The sequence below is a fragment of the Pelophylax lessonae genome (assembly GCF_965119305.1).
Source record: "Pelophylax lessonae genome assembly, chromosome: 11".
Lineage (NCBI taxonomy): Eukaryota > Metazoa > Chordata > Amphibia > Anura > Ranidae > Pelophylax > Pelophylax lessonae.
The window spans coordinates 147,014,954-147,035,116 of NC_138778.1; the positions used below are offsets into that span (position 1 = coordinate 147,014,954).

The 20,163-nt window shown below is 46.9% G+C and overlaps 1 protein-coding gene across 1 annotated transcript in view; it reads left to right on the forward strand.

Annotated features, from left to right (window-relative positions):
* Nucleotides 1–20,163, forward strand: part of LOC309566297 (proton channel OTOP3-like) — a 97,048-nt gene that overhangs the window by 56,108 nt on the left and 20,777 nt on the right. Inside the window, exons 4-6 of the mRNA XM_082271401.1 lie at nucleotides 318–376; nucleotides 2,600–2,709; nucleotides 17,835–19,018. Of these exons, the coding sequence (XP_082127527.1) occupies nucleotides 318–376; nucleotides 2,600–2,709; nucleotides 17,835–19,018 (1,353 nt within the window). The remainder of the gene's footprint in view (nucleotides 1–317; nucleotides 377–2,599; nucleotides 2,710–17,834; nucleotides 19,019–20,163) is intronic.

Here is a 20,163-nt window from a genome sequence, read left to right on the forward strand (position 1 = left end):
CCTGCTGTAGGGGGTAGCGATGGATACGCACACAAGTGGAGTCACAAAAGTGTGTGGTGTATAGGAAAATGGAACATACCAATTTTATTTCATTGGGTAAAAAAGAAATCAATGGTCATGACTATAAAGACGATGAGAGGCACAACTGTGGGGTGGGTAAAGTCTAAGGAACTCATTGGGCTGGACAATATGGCATATTTTTTGATAAATTAAGAGCAATTAAAAACACTTGTTAATCTAGTTTATGTAATATTCGGTTTTATAAGCTGAAAATAGTGTACAGTATGTGTGCAACTCATGATATGCTTTCCTTGCAGACATGTTTTTTGTGGTTTTCAAGTCAGGACTGTGTGCAGGTGCAACATAACATAACTAGGTGAGTAAGCAGAGAGGCAAATGGTAATACTAATGGACATGGAGAAAAGAAAACCAATATTTTCAGTTCCATTCATTGTGGAAAATGAAAACAATGAAAACAAGCATTTTTATTTTCTCTGTAAATAGTATATATTTATTATAATAATGTAGTATGTAGTGTATGCAATATTTGCATGATAATGTAGTGTAGGTTGTATGCACTCTTAAAGCGGAGTTCCAGCCATTTACTCACCTGTCCAACGGTCCAGCGATGCGGCCGCCGGAAGCCTCGATCCTCTCCCTCGGCGCCGGCATCACTGCTGTGGGCACCCGGCTGTTACAGTTTGCGGCTTCACAGCCGGGTACCCACTGCGCATGCGCGAGTCGCGCTGCGCGCCGTGATTGGCCGGCAATCTTCTGGGACCTCTGACGTGTCCCAGAAGATTGCAGGGAGGGAGGGGGAGAGGAGAACTTCCGCTCAGGGCGGAAGTTGGAGCGGGTACCTGTCAAAACTAGGTACCCGCTCCCCCCCCCAAAAAATGACATGCCAAATGAGGCATGTCGGGGGGTCAGGACTCCCTAAAGCGGAAGTTCCACTTTTGGGTGGAACTCCGCTTTAAGTGGTATGGATGGTTCATACTGTATTTCCAGCACCGTGTTTTGAACAAACTGTACTTATATATCTGCCACAAATTTTACCAATATTACATAACACAAAAAAACCTTTGGGTCACAACTGTTTAATCCTCAACACAACCATAAATGACAGTTGATAGGAACAATGTATTTTATACAGCCCACCAGTGAACTGTCTTTAGCCATCCCACAAGGGAGAATTACCCTTCCATCTTATAACAGAAACACAACAGGAAATGAAGGGAAATATGGGTAAATGACCTCTCAGACAATTGTCTCTGTACTGGTGGCCCCATTGGAAGATTGCACCTCCATTCTGGTTCTGGTTCTGGTTCTAATCTAATAAATCCCTCTTCTGTCCCAGTAACAATGGCCACCAGGAAAAATATTGAAGGGGTTCTCCATAAAGCAATGTAATGTATTGCATCTTACTGATCGTTAGATGTAGTGCAGGGGTGTCAAACTCAAATTTCATCGTGGGCCACATCAGCATTTTGGTTTCCTTCAAAGGGCCGGTTGTATCTGTAAGACTAGATGTCCAGAGCACTTCGCCCCCCCCCTTACATCAGATGTCAAGAGCCCCCCACCATCAGAAGTCAATAGTCCCCAACTCTCCCTTATATCACAGTGCATGCCCCTAACCTTGTCCTACTTACAGAAAGCGGAACTGGGAAGCTGAAAGTGCAGGGTCTGGAGGGGGACCAGACCCATTCAATCTGTTGAATGCTGACACCAGGGAAGGCAGAGGGGGGTGCTGCCACTGCCCAGAGAGGCACAGGATCCGTAAGAGGAGTTCTTCTGACCTTCTCTCAGCCGCCAACTGCTGAGACGAGGGGGTCAGAGAAGCATCTCTCTGTGACTGCACAGAGAAAGGCAGAATCTGGCGGAGGAGTTCTGTCCCCCTCTCTGCTGCCATCTGCTAAGGCAAGGTGGAGGGCACAGATGAGGGGATGCTACAGCTGCAAAAGAGGTGGGAGGGCAACATGAAATGGCCTGGTGGGCTGGATTCCGCCCTCGGGCCTTGTGTTTGACACATGTGATGAAGTGCATGCATTCATTTCTTTTTCCTCTAAAGAGTTTAGCTAAGAAAAAAAATCCCCACAGCTTTAGTCACATCACTTTAACTGTAATGAAGGATGTCCCATGTTGTGCAGGCAACTGGATCCTGAAGAAATCTTCACTGCAGGGATGCCCGTCCTCTTCCTGTCTCTGAAATGTTGACACTGCGATGGTTGACAGCTTTAGATCTTCAGGCAGAACAGCAGTGCAGATGGTCTGATGGGGACATGCTCCCCTCCTTCATCCTCCTCCAACGAGAAAACTTTGTTCATTGATTACAGACTGTGAATGGAGGAAAGACTCCTTTGACTGATCAGACTCCCCCCATTAACAGATTGTGTTACAAACAGTGTAAATCAGTGAAAGTAATTTTCTCAATGGGGAAGGAAGGATGGGGCGTGTCCCTGTCGGACCTTCTGTATTGCTGTTTTGCCTGCAGACCCAAAGACAGTAAGAAGATCGGCATCACTGCAGTGAAGATTTCTCCAGGATCCAGCTGGCGTCCTACTTCTGTATTTCAGCACTTATCTCTGTTTTATGTTTTCAGATATGGCATCATGCTGGCAATGTCCACCAACCTCCTGCTTTGGCTTATGGCTGTTATAAATGATTCCATGCACAGAGAGATGGAGAGTTTACAACCAAACAGCACTTCAGGCAAGTGAACCTTAAAGGAGTTGTAAAGACAGAAGGTTGTTTATTGTAATGCATTCTATAAATTAGGATAAAAAGCCTTCTTTGTGTAACAGCCACCCCAGCACTACCTAATACTTACCTGAGCCTGATCTCTATCCAGCAAAGTCCACAAGTTCTTCTGCCATCTTGGACTCTCCATCCTGATTGGCTGAGACACAGTAGCAGCACCATTGACTCCCACTGCTGTCAATCAAAGTCAGTAAGCCAATCAGGAGAGAGAGGGGGTGGGGCCGAATGGCAGCACCATGTCTCAATGTACACAAGGAGCTGTGATTTGGCTTGGGTGCCCCCATAGTAAGCTGCTTGCTGTGGGGGCACTCGACAGGAGGGAGGGGCCAGGAGCACAGAAGAGGGACCCGAGTAGAGGAGGATCCAGGCTGCTCTGTGCAAAACCAACTGCAGATAGGAAGTAAGTATAACATGTTTGTTATTTAACCGCTTGCCGACCGCCGCAAGTAAATTTACTGCGGCGGTCAGCCCCTGCCAGGCAGAGTGACGTTAATTAACGTCACTAGCCTGGGAGGGTCTGGGGAGCGAGCGCGCGCCTGCGGAGGCGCGCTCCCGCTCCCGCGCGGTGACTGGCGGACCCGATGTCCGCCAGTCACTCGGCGATCGTCGGGGGAGAGGGAGAAAGTCAGCCGGCTTGTGTAAACAAGCCACCTGTCATTCTCCTCGGTGTAAAAACACTGATCACATGGATCTACTATGTAGATCCGTTGATCAGTGTCCTTACACCTCAAGCCACAGCCAATCACAGTAGAAAGCACGCCCCTAGGGACACACACAGCCCCTCCCTCCCAAATAAAGTTAACCCCTTCACTACCAGTGTATTTTTACAGTAACAGTGCATATATATAGCACTGATTACTGTAGAAATGTCACTGGTAACCCCAAAAGTGTCAAAAATGTCAGTCAAGGGTCCAATCTGTCCGCCGCAATGTCGCAGTACCGCAAAAAAAATCGCAGATCGCCGCCATTACGCGTTAAAAAAAAAACAACAAAAATGACAAAAATCTTTCCCTTTGTTAGTAAACGCGATAACTTTTGCGCAAACCTATAAAAATACGCTTTTTGCAATTTTTTTACCAAACATAGGTAGGATAAAACAAATTGGCCGAAAATGTTAAAAAACTTTGATTTTTACATTTTTTTGGGGGAATTTCATATAAAAAATGTGAAAAATATTGTTATTTTTGCAAAATTTACGCTGTTTTTTTGTGTATAGCGCAAAAAGTAAAAAGCGCACAGGTGATCAAATACCACCAAAAGAAAGCTCTGTTTGTTGGAAAAAAAGGACGTCAAATTCGTTTAGGTACAGCGTTGCACAACCGCGCAATTGTCCGTTAAAGTCACGCAGTGCCGAATCGCAAAATACCCCCTGGTCGTTTAGCAGGAAAATCCTCCGGGGCTTAAGTGGTTAAAAAAAAAAAAACACAAGACTTTACAATCACTTTAATCACTTGCCGACCGCCCACCATAATATTACTGCGGCAGGGTGGCTTGGCTGCATTCAGTCACGTAGTACTACGTGACTGGAGTGCATGTGGCTCCCGCTGTGTTTAGACATTGCTACTGTCCTCCCACGATTGTCTGGGAAACCCAGAGAAGACCCACCTGCTTATGTAAACAAAGCAGGCAGATCTTCTGTGAGACAGTCAGGGACAGATCGTAGTTTCAGCTATGCTGAAACTACGATCTGTCTGTGCCTGTCACAGAACCCCGCCCCCCCCCCCCCCCCACACACACACACGCACACACATTACATACATTTAACCCCTTTGATCACCCACAGTATTAACCCTTTCGCTGCCAATGGCATTATTACAGTAACAGTGCAAATTTTTAGCACTGATTACTGTAGTAATGTACAAAAGTGTAAAAAATGTCAGTTAGGGTCCGATCTGCCCGCCGCAATATTGCAGTCCAACTAAAAATCGCAGATCGCCGCCATTACTAGTACAAAAAAAAAAAAAAACAATAAAAATTACATAAATCTTTCCCCTAGTTTGTAGACGCAATAACAAATTGGCCAAAAATGTTAAAAATTTTGATTTTTACATTTTTTTTTTTGGGAATGTCATATAGCAGAATGTGAAAAATATTATTATTTTTTTTCACAATTGTCGCTCTTTTTTTGTTTCTAGCACAAAAAATAAAAATCACACAGGTGATCAAATACCACCAAAAGAAAGCTCTGTTTGTCGGAAAAAAAGGGGTGTAAATTTTGTTTGGGTACAGCGTCATTGGCGCGCAATTGTCCGTTAAAGTCACGCAGTGCTGAATCGCAAAATAGGGCCTGGTCAGGAAGGGGGTAAAATCTTCCGGGGATAAAGTGGTTAAAGAGGAGCTCCAGGCTCCTTCAGAAAAAAAAATTAGTGCCGGTTCACATTAGTGCGATCACAGAGATTGCATGTAATTTGGAGCGCACTGCTCCTAAAATCACATGCGATCTCTGTGCGATGCAAATTAAGCCATACAGTTTGTATGGTTGAATTTGCACCGCAAACGCACTGAAACACGCACAGGACCCTTTTTTGGTCCGCAGCAGAATCGGATCGCATGGTGAGTCACACTAGTGCGATCCAATTCTGTGCAAACTTTCAGATCGCACTGCAATATGCGATTTGATCTGGGGGTGTCGTTAACTTTGAATTGACACCCCTAGCGTGTCGCATATGGCAGTGTGAACTGCCTGTTGTGCAGATGCGATGCGGGAACACGCTGCATATTCGCAGCGTTCCCGCATCGCATAAATGTGAACCGGCACTTAAAGTCAGCAGCTACAAATTCTGTAGCTGCTGACTCATAATATTAGGGCACCTACCTGTCCACGAATGCAGCAGTGTCTTCACCCCAGCTGATTTTTCAATTGGCTCTCAGGTGCTGCCGTCGCCATTTCTTGTAAGGGAAGCCTTGCAGCTTCACAGACAGTACCCTACTGCGCATGCATGAAGGAGGAGGGGGGCCGAACTTTAGGGTGACTTTGCTGAGGCAAAACGCAAATGAACATTACTAACACTCATATTTACCTTTCTGTTCATAATTAAAAGTTTTGAAAGTTTATTTAGAAGAAAAGAGAGAAGAAAAGAGGTTATAAAGTAAAGGTATAGGTTAGGAAGTAGAGAAATGAACGTGCATGGTCATCCTTAAGAATGGGAAGTGTAAAGCTAAGGGGTCTGATCTCCTGATCCAAAGGGGAGGCTTTTAAGCTCCGATATCTCACAGTTGTCATGTAGGACCTCCCAGGCATAAACAGAATTATTAGGAATTTGCACAAACAGCACATCAGCAATTACAAGAGACATTCATTTATATTATTTTGCAACACATCAGTGTGACTGCAACCCGGACTCTGTAATTTCTTGCTGCACAATAAGACATTCCAAGGAGGCAGGAAACAGCAATTTGTTCCAAAACACCTTTCTGCAATATCTTTCCAGTAAGCGAACCTATTATTATATAAAGAACCTAACCCAAGCATGTCAGCACTTAGTACAATGTCATCATTACTAAAGCATGTGGTAATTATTTTTTTTTATTACATGCATAGATGAACAAGTTAGCCAGTTGTGAAAACCAGAGATACATCAGAGATCAACATTCGTAGGTCCTATTATTTAAACTCAAATTCCAGGAAAAACCTTCTATTTTATTTCCATAGAGAAGAAAAGGGAGAGCTTAGTTTAGATTTGTGTCTAAATTTCTGCATCTCTGAAAAGCAACCTGTTTTCGGATTGCTTTTTAGAGGCATTTAAGAAATTTTGTGGAGGTAATGAGATACCTCCTTACTGCCTTTTTTAACCTCATAATTGCCACACCATTGTGCCACAACTGCATTTGCAGAGCTTCTCTATTTGCTTGAAAGGGTTGCTTTTGGTGGCATTGCGACTGCGGCATGTGAACAACCCCATCTGCTGCTTTTGCAGCTTAAAAAGGGGGTGCATTTTTATTGCCCCAAACTACAAGTCCCAATGTACCCTTAGAGTCTAGATCAGATTTTTATTGCCGTCTTTATCCCTTAAATGGTGGTTTTCCCTTGCTTTCTGTCAAGATAGGAAGTTATAGAGAATTTCTCCAGTGGGAAACACATTTTTTTCTTAGCAGGAAGGCTGAGACCTTCTGTCATTATTCTTACTGCTGTCCATGCCTTCATTTCTGGATGACAAGCATACCCTCACCACCACCTGCTAGGGGCATCGCAGGGACAGGAAGTGGAGATAAATCTCCCCAATGGTGTCACAAACAGATGTAGTACCCTCCTAGGTAGGTTGCTAGGATGTACAGTATCTCACAAAAGTGAGTACACCCCTTACATTTTTGTAAATATTTTATTCTATCTTTTCATGTGATAACACTGAAGAAATGACACTTTGCTACAATGTAAAGTAGTGAGTGTACAGCTTGTATAACAGTGTAAACTTGCTGTCCCCTCAAAATAACTCAACACACAGCCATTAATGTCTAAACCGCTGGCAACAAAAGTGAGTACACCCCTAAGTGAAAATGTCCATATTGGGCCCAATTAGCCATTTTCCCTCCCCGTTGTCATGTGACTTGTTAGTGTTACAAGGTCTCAGGTGTGAATGGGGTACAGGTGTGTTAAATTTGGTGTTATCGCTCTCATTCTCTCATACTGGTCACTGGAAGTTCAACATGGCGCCTCATGGCAAAGAACTCTCTGAGGATCTGAAAAAATAATTATTGCTCTGTATAAAGATGGCATAGGCTTAAAAAAGATTGCCAAGACCCTGAAACTGAGCTGCAGCACAGTGGCCACAACCATACAGCAGTTTAACAGGACAGGTTCCACTCAGAACAGGCCTCGCCATGGTCGATGAAAGCAGTTGAGTGCATGTGCTCAGCGTCATACTCAGAGGTTGTCTTTGGGAAATAGACGTATGAGTGCTGCCAGCATTGCTGCAGAGGTTAAAGGGGTGGGGGTCAGCCTGTCAGTGCTCAGACCATACGCCACACACTGCATCAAACTGATCTGCATGGCTGTCATCCCAGAAGGAAGCCTTTTCTAAAGATGATGCACAAGAAAGCCCGCAAACAGTTTGCTGAAGACAAGCAGACTAAGGACATGGATTACTGGAACCATGTTGTCCTGTGGTCTGATGAGACCGAGATAAACTTATTTGGTTCAGATGGTGTCAAGCGTGTGTGGCGGCAACCAGGTGAGGAGTACAAAGACAAGTGTGTCTTGCCTACAGTCAAGCATGGTGGTGAGAGTGTCATGGTCTGGGGCTGCATGAGTGCTACCAGGACTGGGGAGCTACAGTTCATTGAGGGAGCCATGAATGCCAACATGTACTGTGACATACTGAAGCAGTGCATGATCCCCTCCCATCGAAGACTGGGCTGCAGGGCAGTATTCTAACATGATAATGACCCCAAACACACCTCCAAGATGACCACTGCCTTGTTAAAGAAGCTGAGGGTAAAGGTGATGGACTGGCCAAGCATGTCTCCAGACCTGCACCCTATTGAGCCTCTGTAGGGCATCCTCAAATGAAAGGTGGAGGAGCGCAAGGTCTCTAACATCCACCAGCTCTGTGATGTCATCATGCAGGAGTGGAAGAGGACTGCTGTCAGAGAAACCTTCAGCTGCAGACTGGTCATCACATGACAAGCACCACATGACTTCCACATGACTTCCTGGCTGCCTATAAAATCTGAGCAAGTGCTCAGAGGAATTGCTGGTTTGTCTTTCAGCTTCCTGTACCTGAGTTCCTGTTTCCTGTGTGATCGTTTACCTGCTGTGACCCGGATTGACCCTGACCTACTCTGCTCTTCTCCTGGACCCGACCTTGGCTTGTTTTACGGACTTTGCTTTTGCTTACCTGTGTTTGACCCTCTGCCTGCGACCCGGATTTACCTTCAGTCTCCTGTGCCTTGACCTTCTGCTTGTGACCTAGTCTTGTCTCCTATCTCCAGTGCCTTGACCCTCAGCCTGTGACCTGGATTGTCTGCTTACCTGTGTTTGACCCTCAGCCTGCTCCGGACTTCTACTGCTGGATCCTGATCAGTCTCTGCTCCAGCTCTACAGGACTTCCACGCAAGCTCTACCCTGCCTGCTGGTAGCTTGTGCCTCTTTGTGCCATCCACCCTCTGTATCACTTCCAGAGGGGCGGAGTGCGCTTAGTCGCAACAGCGAACCGCTCTCGGCATCTCGGCCTCGGTGAGTACCTCTATTCTGATAGTACAAACCAGCCATGTCAGAGGCCGACAGAGCGCGTTCTCCTCTTGAGATCCTGTGCCAGCAGGTCACAACCCTCACTGATGCAGTCCAGAAACTGCAGGAAGGCTATGCCCAGATTGACGGTCGTCTCCAGTAGGGCTGGGCGATAAAACGATACCGATAGGTATCGCGATAGTCCCGTGCTCGATAGCAATAAGAAAACTTGAACGATAAATCGAAAAGTCCGCTCCGACGGGTTTAAACTTTTAAAAATGGCGCTGCCCGGCGCCAACACGTCATTGCGCACGCGCCGCCGCCGCTCGGGAATAGCCGAAATTACACGAGTGGTGGCAGCGGGTGCGCAATGACGTATCGGCGCCGGGCGGCGCCATTTTTAAAACGAAGGCGCCTCTGGAACAGGTAAGTGAAACAGCTTCACTACCTGCCGTTATGCAGGGCTGCGGGCATACTACAAGGGATGCAGTGCTGCGGGCATGGTCTACCTGTACCATGCCCACAGCACTGCATCTCCTGTAGTATGCCCACAACCACGGATCCTCTTGTACCATGCCAGTACCCTGCATTCTCCTGCACCATGCCAGCCACCCTGCATTCTCCTGCACCATGCCAGCCACCCTGCATTCTCCTGCACCATGCCAGCCACCCTGCATTCTCCTGCACCATGCCAGTGCCCTGCATTCTCCTGCACCATGCCAGTGCCCTGCATTCTCCTGCACCATGCCAGTCACCCTGCATTCTCCTGCACCATGCCAGTCACCCTGCATTCTCCTGCACCATGCCAGTTCCCTGCATTCTCCTGCACCATGCCAGCCACCCTGCATTCTCCTGCACCATGCCAGTGCCCTGCATTCTCCTGCACCATGCCAGTGCCCTGCATTCTCCTGCACCATGCCAGTCACCCTGCATTCTCCTGCACCATGCCAGTCACCCTGCATTCTCCTGCACCATGCCAGTGCCCTGCATTCTCCTGCACCATGCCAGTGCCCTGCATTCTCCTGCACCATGCCAGTCACCCTGCATTCTCCTGCACCATGCCAGTCCCTGCATTCTCCTGCACCATGCCAGTGCCCTGCATTCTCCTGCACCATGCCAGTCACCCTGCATTCTCCTGCACCATGCCAGTGCCCTGCATTCTCCTGCACCATGCCAGTGCCCTGCATTCTTCTGCACCATGCCAGTCACCCTGCATTCTCCTGCACCATGCCAGTACCCTGCATTCTCCTGCACCATGCCAGTCACCCTGCATTCTCCTGCACCATGCCAGTCACCCTGCATTCTCCTGCACCATGCCAGTGCCCTGCATTCTCCTGCACCATGCCAGTGCCCTGCATTCTCCTGCACCATGCCAGTCACCCTGCATTCTCCTGCACCATGCCAGTCACCCTGCATTCTCCTGCACCATGCCACTCACCCTGCATTCTCCTGCACCATGCCAGTGCCCTGCATTCTCCTGCACCATGCCAGTGCCCTGCATTCTCCTGCACCATGCCAGTCACCCTGCATTCTCCTGCACCATGCCAGTACCCTGCATTCTCCTGCACCATGCCAGTCACCCTGCATTCTCCTGCACCATGCCAGTCACCCTGCATTCTCCTGCACCATGCCAGTACCCTGCATTCTCCTGCACCATGCCAGTACCCTGCATTCTCCTGCACCATGCCCGCCACCCTGCATTCTCACCCTAGGGTCCTTATTTTAAATGGGTAATAAAAAATATCAATATATATCGATATCGACCGATATGAAACACTGATATCGTGATACAGTTTTCAGCCATATCGCCCAGCCCTAGTCTCCAGCAACTTTCAGGGTCACCTGCATCAACAGCCGCAGCCCCTGCACCCACCAGCGGAGCCTCCTCTTCTCAAGTTGCATCAAGCCCCACAGTGATCATGGCTACCCCTGAGCCCAGGGTTCCCACACAGGAGCGTTTTTCAGGCGATCGCAAAAAGTTCTGGGCCTTCAAAAATGCCTGCTCCTTGTACTTAGCCCTTCAGCCCAGGACTTTTTCGTCCGAAGTAGTTAAGGTGGGATTTGTCAAATCCCTGTTGACCGAAGAGCCGCAGGCCTGGGCCCACAGCCTGTTGGAACAGAGGAGCTCTCTTCTGAATTCTTTGGACCTTTTCTTTGAAAGTATGTCTCAACTATATGACGACCCCCAACGCACCGCTACTGCAGAAGCTGTGCTACACTCCCTGTCTCAAGGAAAGAGACCAGTGGAGGACTACACTGCTGAATTTCGAAAATGGTCAACTGACACAGGGTGGAACGAACCCGCTCTTAAATACCAGTACCACCAGGGGCTGTCAGAAGCTTTGAAAGATGAGTTGGCCAGGATTGAAACCCCTGCCACTTTGGAGGATTTAATCCAATCCGCTACCAAGCTAGACAGGCGCATGCACGAGCGGCGCTCTGAGCGCTCCCAGGGTCCCCGACCTAGTTGGATGCTCCCTAAACCTTCTCCCGTTCACCCATCCTTTCCAGTGACTCCTGTCACCTCTGCTCCAGAGGCTGAGCCCATGCAGCTTGGATTGGTCCGTGCTCCTCTTACCCCTGAAGAGAAGCAACGACGGCGACAGGCCAATCTCTGTCTGTACTGTGGGGGAACTGGACATTTTCTGCGTACCTGCCCCGTGAGACCCAGTAAGTCACGCTCGCAGTTTTTCATGAACTTTCAGAACCCTGGTTTATCCCAGACTTATGTCACCCTCTCTGTCTCCTTACAGCTAATGGAAAAGGAAGTTCATCTACCAGCAATTATTGATTCCGGAGCCTGTAGTTGTTTTCTAGACACTTCACTGGCCCAAAAACTACACATTCCACTGCAAACCAAAGAACAAGGCCTCCAAGTCTACCTGGCTGATGGGTCTCTCCCTTGCTCTGGATTTGTCACACAACAGACAAGGCCCATCCTTGTCACCACAGACTCCGGCCACCAGGAGCTTCTAAGCTTTGACATCATCTTCTCCCCCATGTTCCCCATCATTTTGGGGCTCCCCTGGCTACAGGCACATGAACCTGACATCAATTGGAACAAGAAGAAAGTCTCCTTCTCCTCTCCCTACTGTTCCCAGCATTGCCTTCCTCCAGCTCCAGCCGCCTGTTTAACCGTAGCACCTACACCTGACAATCTCCAGCACGTCCCTCCGGTATATCTTGAATTTAGAGATGTCTTCGATAAACAAAAAGCTGATTGCCTACCACCTCATCGGTCTTACGACTGCCCCATTGATTTGCTACCTGGTTCCGAAATACCCTTCGGCCGCATCTTTCCACTATCAGAGACTGAACTAGCGGCTCTTAAAACGTATATTGATGAGAACTTGGATAAGGGTTTCATTCGTCCATCATCTTCACCGGCCGGAGCCGGCATCTTCTTTGTGGAAAAGAAAGATGGTTCCCTAAGACCATGCATAGACTATAGAGAACTGAACAAAATAACGATAAAAAATCGCTATCCTCTTCCACTTATCCCAGAGTTGTTTCAGCGTTTCCGGTCTGCCCGAATTTTCTCTAAGTTGGATCTGCGAGGTGCCTATAACCTCATCCGAATCAGGCCTGGAGACGAATGGAAGACTGCCTTCAGGTCCAGGTTTGGACATTATGAATATTTGGTAATGCCCTTTGGGTTGTGTAACGCCCCGGCCACATTTCAGCACCTGGTAAACGACATTTTTCGAGAATATCTGGACAATTTCCTAGTTGTTTACCTGGACGACATTCTTATTTTTTCTGCCACCATTGAGCTACACCGGGTTCATGTAAAGACAGTCCTTGCAATTCTCAGGAGACACAAATTGTACCTTAAAGCAGAGAAATGCGAATTCGAAAAATCTGTTGTGCAATTCCTAGGCTTTATCATTTCTACCAACGGGGTCGCAATGGATCCACAGAAGGTCAAGGCAATTCAGGAGTGGCCGGCTCCAGTAGACAAAAAGGGGGTACAGCAGTTTATCGGATTCGCTAATTTTTACCGGAGGTTTATGGTTGGCTTCTCATCCATTGTTGCACCCATCACCCAACTAACCCGCCAACACAGTCGTTTTCAGTGGTCCCAAGAGGCCCAGGAAGCTTTTACCAAGCTCAAAGCCCTGTTCACCTCTGCACCAATCCTACGGCATCCGGATCCAGCCCTGCCGTTTGTGTTGGAGGTAGACGCCTCGGAAACTTCCGCTGGAGCCATCCTCTCCCAGAGACAGGGCCCCAAGGCTCTCCTCCATCCTGTAGCTTTCGCATCTCGGAAACTAAGTTCCCCGGAAAGGAATTATGATGTGGGAGACCGGGAGCTGTTGGCCATCAAGTTCGCTCTGGAGGAGTGGAGATATCTGTTGGAGGGTGCTTCTCATTCCATCATGATCTTCACCGATCATAAAAACCTAGAATACCTCAGGACAGCCAAACGCTTAAGACCCAGGCAAGCCCGGTGGGCCCTCTTCTTTTCTAGGTTCAACTTTCATATCTCTTATAGACCTGGCCTCAAGAATGGGAAAGCAGACGCACTCTCCCGGATGTCCCCTGAATCTCCCCAGTCAACGGAACCTAGCACCATCTTATCTCCACAAAACTTCCTTCTGCTCACAGACACTGATCTTATGACCACCATCAAGTTGGCATCCAGCCATTGTACTGACCCAGAAATATCCTCCTTGGAGAAACGAGATGACTTGTTCTGGTCCCAAGGAAGAATTTTTGTCCCACCGGAGGCTAGACCCATGACGTTAAAGTTGCTTCATGACCATAAACTGGCTGGTCACTTTGGGACTCAAAAGACTTTGGAATTGGTTGCCCGTTCTTTTTGGTGGCCTGGTTGGAGGCAGGACTGTAAAAAGTATGTCCTCTCTTGTATTTCTTGCCAGCGCAGTAAAGTGGCTAACACCAAATCTTGGGGATTACTTAGACCTTTACCCATTCCAGAACGCCCATGGGCTGAAGTTTCTATGGATTTCATTGTTGATCTTCCTCCCTCGGAAGGTTTCACCTCCATTCTGGTTGTTGTCGACCGCCTTTCCAAAATGGCACACTTCTTGCCCATGGTGGGCACCCCCTCTGCTTTGGAGACAGCTAACATTTTTATCAAAGAAATAATAAGGCTACATGGAGTACCCGACAGTGTTGTTTCTGACAGAGGGGTTCAGTTCACCTCCAAATTTTGGAAAGAACTTTGTAAAGCACTACAAATAAAGGTCTGTCTCTCCTCTGCGTATCACCCTCAAAGCAATGGCCAGACAGAGAGAACGAACCAAACTCTGGAGCAGTATCTCCGCTGTTTCTCTTCTGGCTCCCAGGATGACTGGTCCTCTCTGCTACCCTACGCGGAGTTCGCGTATAATAATTCAGTTCATTCAGCCACCAACCAAACGCCCTTCTGGTCTAACTTTGGGTTTCACCCTTCTTTCCTTCCAAACGCTACCCCTGAATTATCTGTTCCTGCTGTCCAAGATCGCATAGCCTCCATCCAACAGAACTTTCAAAGGATTCAGGAAACCATGCAAAAGGCCCAGGATGACTATAAGAAGTACTACAACAGGGGAAGGAAGGAGAACCCGGTTTTCAAGGTCGGTGAGGAAGTTTGGTTATCTTCAGCTAACCTCAAATTACCTTTTCCCTCACGGAAGTTGGGCCCAAAGTTCATAGGGCCGTTCAAAATCAAGAGGATGGTTAACCCTGTGGCCTTTAAATTAGCCTTACCCAGCTCTTACGGGATTCATTCTGTTTTTCATGCCTCCTTACTAAAACCAGTGATTCCTAGCCCCTTCCCGGGAAGAGAGGAGCCGCCTCCTCCACCGGTCCAGGTGGATGGAGAAAATGAATTTGAGGTTGAAGCCATACTGAACTGCAGGAAGAGGGGTAGACTTCTCCAATACCTAATCAAGTGGAAGGGATACCCACCTGAAAACAACTCTTGGGAACCCTCAAGAAACATACACGCCCCTCGCTTGATCCGAGCTTTTCATGTGAATCACCCGGAGTTGATGTCCAGTTTGGGCGTCCAGAGGCCGCCCCTCGGGGGGGGGGGCACTGTCAGAGAAACCTTCACCTGCAGACTGGTCATCACATGACAAGCACCACATGACTTCCACATGACTTCCTGGCTGCCTATAAAAGCTGAGCAAGTGCTCAGAGGAATTGCTGGTTTGTCTTTCAGCTTCCTGTACCTGAGTTCCTGTTTCCTGTGTGATCGTTTACCTGCTGTGACCCGGATTGACCCTGACCTACTCTGCTCTTCTCCTGGACCCGACCTTGGCTTGTTTTACGGACTTTGCTTTTGCTTACCTGTGTTTGACCCTCTGCCTGCGACCCGGATTTACCTTCAGTCTCCTGTGCCTTGACCTTCTGCTTGTGACCTAGTCTTGTCTCCTATCTCCAGTGCCTTGACCCTCAGCCTGTGACCTGGATTGTCTGCTTACCTGTGTTTGACCCTCAGCCTGCTCCGGACTTCTACTGCTGGATCCTGATCAGTCTCTGCTCCAGCTCTACAGGACCTCCACGCAAGCTCTACCCTGCCTGCTGGTAGCTTGTGCCTCTTTGTGCCATCCACCCTCTGTATCACTTCCAGAGGGGCGGAGTGCGCTTAGTCGCAACAGCGAACCGCTCTCGGCATCTCGGCCTCGGTGAGTACCTCTATTCTGATAACTGCAGTGGCAACCTGTGAAAATCTGGTGAACTTCATGCCCAAGAGGGTTGAGGCAGTGCTGGAAAATAATGGTGGCCACTAAAAATATTGCGACTTTGGGCCCAATTTTGACATTGTCACTTAGGGTGCACTCACTTTTGTTACCAGTGGTTTAGATATTAATGGCTGTGTGTTAAGTTATTGTAAGGGGACAGCAAATTTACATTATTATACAAGCTGTACACTCACTACTTTACATTGTAGCAAAGTGTCATTTCTTCAGTGTTGTCACATGAAAAAATATAATAAAATATTTGCAAAAATGTGAGGGGTGTACTTACTTTTGTGAGATACTGTACATAGTTTAGTGAAGTGTGGTCTCCTGCTTAACAGGGTGTTAGGCAGGAAAGCTGTTTACATAACAGGAAAGTTACATTGTTTAGCAAGGGAGTTGTGTGTTTTACAGTGCTGCTGCTTCTGTGTTGGGTCTTCTGTATCCAGGCAACCTTGGAAGATTCCAGATAAACCCTTGCAGATCATCTGCATGAATATGGATGCCATTCCAGATAATTACAGGCATAGGGGCCCATATGCATGCTGGGAATGGTATTTATTTTCAGTGAGCGCAAAGGATGTGTGTCTTTTCCTGGAGAGGAGAGTCCAGCTGAGGAAGGGGGCTGTGTCCTCCTCAGCACTTGCTTCCAATGCGGGCCCTGGGTCTGAGGCCTGGAGGCTGAAATTTTGACCAGAGTGTTCGAAAAAGCTGACTGAGGGGGAGCCGTCTCTTGGTGCTGTCTGACACTGGTGGGTGCTTCTGGAGAAATGGAAGGAGGCTGCCATTCAGTCCAGGCCTTGTGAGTACAGGCTTTAAAAGATCTTGGGGCCTGGTTCTTTGACTACCCCCCTGTTTGCTAGGAAAGTCAGCTACTGGGTTCAGCAGAAAGGTAATACTGGCTAGTATCCTGTAGAGCAGGGCTTCCCAAACTTTTTTGGGCTGAGACCCACTTCTGAATACAGTTATTTTTCGGGACCCACTTGCTTGTAATTGAATATTGTAAAGCGCTAAGGAATTTGTTGGCGCTATATAAATGCAAATTTTAATAATAATAATGCATATTTTAAAGGGAGGAGGATGTTAAACTAAAAATATCAATTTACTACTTTGCAATTTATTTTTGAATACATTTAATATTTAAATAAATATAAGGCTATATGGCACTCACCCTCCTTCCTCTCCCAGCGGTCCACAGTGAAGGTGAAGCCCCTGTTTGCCCTCTCCAGGGCCCAGCACACCTCACCCAGAGTCTCCATGATGAGGAGCTCTATGCTGTTCTTGGTGTCCTGGCTCTTCTCCTTCAGATCCTCTACTGGGGTCACAGAAGCTGCCATGAACTCCTGACACTGCCGGGCCACCTGGTCCTCCTATGACACCGAGGCTGCTGTCTCTGTCCGCTATAGCTGAGAGAATCCCGCCGCCAGTCTAGCCAACACCGCTGCTGCCAGCAGGACCGAGGAGCTGGTTCTGCACCCCATGAACATAACCTACATAACAGCCCACATACGTACTCACTGATGCAAGTATCCTCCTCGCAGGAAATGCAGACCAACCTCCATAAACTGCATGGGCAGGGTCCTGAATCCGTTGCGATTTGACTGTTGATTTGCACGGACTCGCACAGCACAATTTAAGCAGGCCCACTCTCAGTGATTTCCGGCTCATCGCGACCCACTCAAATGCAGCTCGCGACCCACCAGTGGGTCTCGACCCACAGTTTGGGAACTCCTGCTGTAGAGCAACCGTCCATTATTCCTACAAAGGACTTGCTCAAATGTGTACAGTTTTTCATACAGTGATTCCACAGGTTAGTTAAAGAAGCTGTTCTCGTTGTATCTAGTTGCAATTTTGAGTACCCAACTCCATTCCTTCCCTATCCAAGTTCCCCAATAAAACAACTAAAAACAAACAAAATGCCCTAGACTGGTTATTGGAGTAACGAGCAGAAGTAAGAGTGCACCTGGCCATGGAAGAAAATACTGTGTACCCGGTTGCAGAAGTTTGAACTAGGGAAGATCCGGGTAAATATCTAGCAGCTCCTACGAGGGTAGCGCTACACAAATATTAAACACTCTGGCAGAAATTTTAACTCGGCCCTTACCCTATCCAACCATAAAATTAATCTCAGCTGGAGATAGGCTTTAAAACATGGGCAGCAAGTTTTAATATGTTTTCTGTTTTGCACAATAAATAACCTAAATCATTTTCTATTGTAGACGAGGAAAGTGACTGTTTATGCCTAAAAAATTCAGTGTGCTGGACCTTTCAAAGAGGATATGTGACCCTATATCCATTCAATTTGGAATACAGTCTTATCTGCGCATCAATGCTCTACATAATGTGGCTGAACGTTGGCAGAAAAGATGTTTCTTCCTCTGCCCTCTCGCACCCAAGGTTTCGTCTTCAAGGAGTTCTTTATGGCCCAGCTTTGGGTGGTGCTGCATTGGTGGTGGGATTTTGTGTCTTCATCCAGTATCAGATACAGGCATCTTCAGGAAAACCTGCGCCCATGTCATTTATTCTTTATTTTGTCTACAATGTCATTGTGCTGCCCATCATGATTATCGCCTGCATTGTCGGGATAATCGCCCAAACCTTTACGGAGAAACAACCGGTGAAACAGTCAAAACATCAAAGTGAGCATGATGAAAACAAAAATGATACAGATAGGGCATCCAAACTAGAACATCAAAGTTGGTGCAGACACAGGCATGCGGAGAGGAGCAAGGATTATGATCAAATGGAAGTGGATACGGGGGAGCACAGAGATGAAAAGGGAGATTACGAATTGACAGATCTAAAAGATATTGTGGAACATGAAGAAGATCAGGAAGAAAGTTGTGATAAATGTGAAATTCAAACAGAAAGTGGAAAGTACAGTGAAAGCATTCCAATGGAAGAATTGGGAAAAGAAGACAGGACAGACCATATGGACACCAGCCACCATTATAGGACAACTACCAGAAAAACCAGTGTTGAGAAGAGCGGTCATGGCGTTGCAATGTGTCCAACACCTAAAAACTACACTCGCAGTCTAGAAATAATTCTGCTGCTGGCAGCTGCTCTTGGTCAGTTCTGCATTTCTTATTATTCCATAGTTGCCATTGTGGCTACAAGTAAATGGAACATGCTGAATTCTTTAAATATGTTATACGCAATACTCATGATCTTGCAACATATATTTCAAAATATCTTTATAATTGAAGGCATGAGTAAAGAGCATCATGGACGTATCCACCCAATAATACAGGAAGAAAGCAAAGAGGAGGCCCCTCGTAGAATGTCTTTTGTGGAAATACGCAGAGTTTCCTTGGCTTATCTGCAAGGTGTCGGAAAACTCAGTATCAGCCGCAGACTTGTGAAGGAGTCCGCACTTTTTCTAGTGCTCTGTAATATAATGGTAAGTGTATTTGTCTGCTATGACAATTATTGTGTTTTAAGTGATTTTTTATTGTTTATTAAAGATTAAAGTGATAATAAACCCTTACATATGCCAACTGAAGTGACTAGCCTCAGGTGAAATAAATTCCCCTACATAAGCTTTACTTGTTTATCTGTAGCACTCTCTTCCACCATCTGCCAAAGTACACATTATTTTTCATCTTCCATAAAGCAGGGGGCAGGGATCTGAGGTCACACACTGCACATTGCTGAGTGTAATCTGACACTTGAGTGGAGGAAAAGGAAACCCCCTTTACACAGCCCCACTGGGAAACATGCCCAACTGAAGCTGTCAATCAGCTGCTGTGTGCTAAAAGAGAAGAGCAACATCAACGTGGGGACAAGGTGCTTTGGGGCCGAAAGGGCCTGGTATGGATTGGGAGGGATCCCCACGCTGTTTTTTTGATTATTTTTTTTTTTGCCGGCAGCGCTCTCGGAAGTGGACGCACTGTATGTTCTATGTGGTTTTTACAATGCTGTCATAATATATACTTTTGTGAGTAGCTTTTTAAAGTTATTAATTTAAATAAATATTTGCGGGTTTCACTATGTCTGGCTCCTTCCCTTCCTTTCCGAGTACCTGACCGAGAGGGGGCTATCACTAAAGGTTGGAGGCTTGTTCTTGTTTGGAGGTATGCTGACCCATCCATCCCCACGGGCTATTTTGGAGAACCACTGCTCTTTGAGGCTTGATTATCCCTAGTGTCTGGTGAGTGGATCCCCAAAAGGGTTGTTTGGAGCACCTTTCACTGCGTGGAGCACTTCAAGCACTTTTTGTCCAGCACTTTATTTGATATTTCTAGTGGACTAATAATCCTATTTGGACTGCACTTTATTTAGCACCGTTTCACTTTAGCACCTTAATAAAGTATTAATTGATATATATACTTATTTCCCATCACTAGTGCACTTTATACATTTTGATATTTATAAATTTGATTATTTTGTATTATTTATTTAGGGATTGCATCATTTATTTATTTACATTCCTGGTAGCGTTGTCTTTTATAACGTTCCATTCAATGTTTCTTTTTACATTCAGCTGTCAGCGGGGAAGCCCGCTGACAGCTGATGACTCATTGGTTGTTAGGGATGCAGCGGATG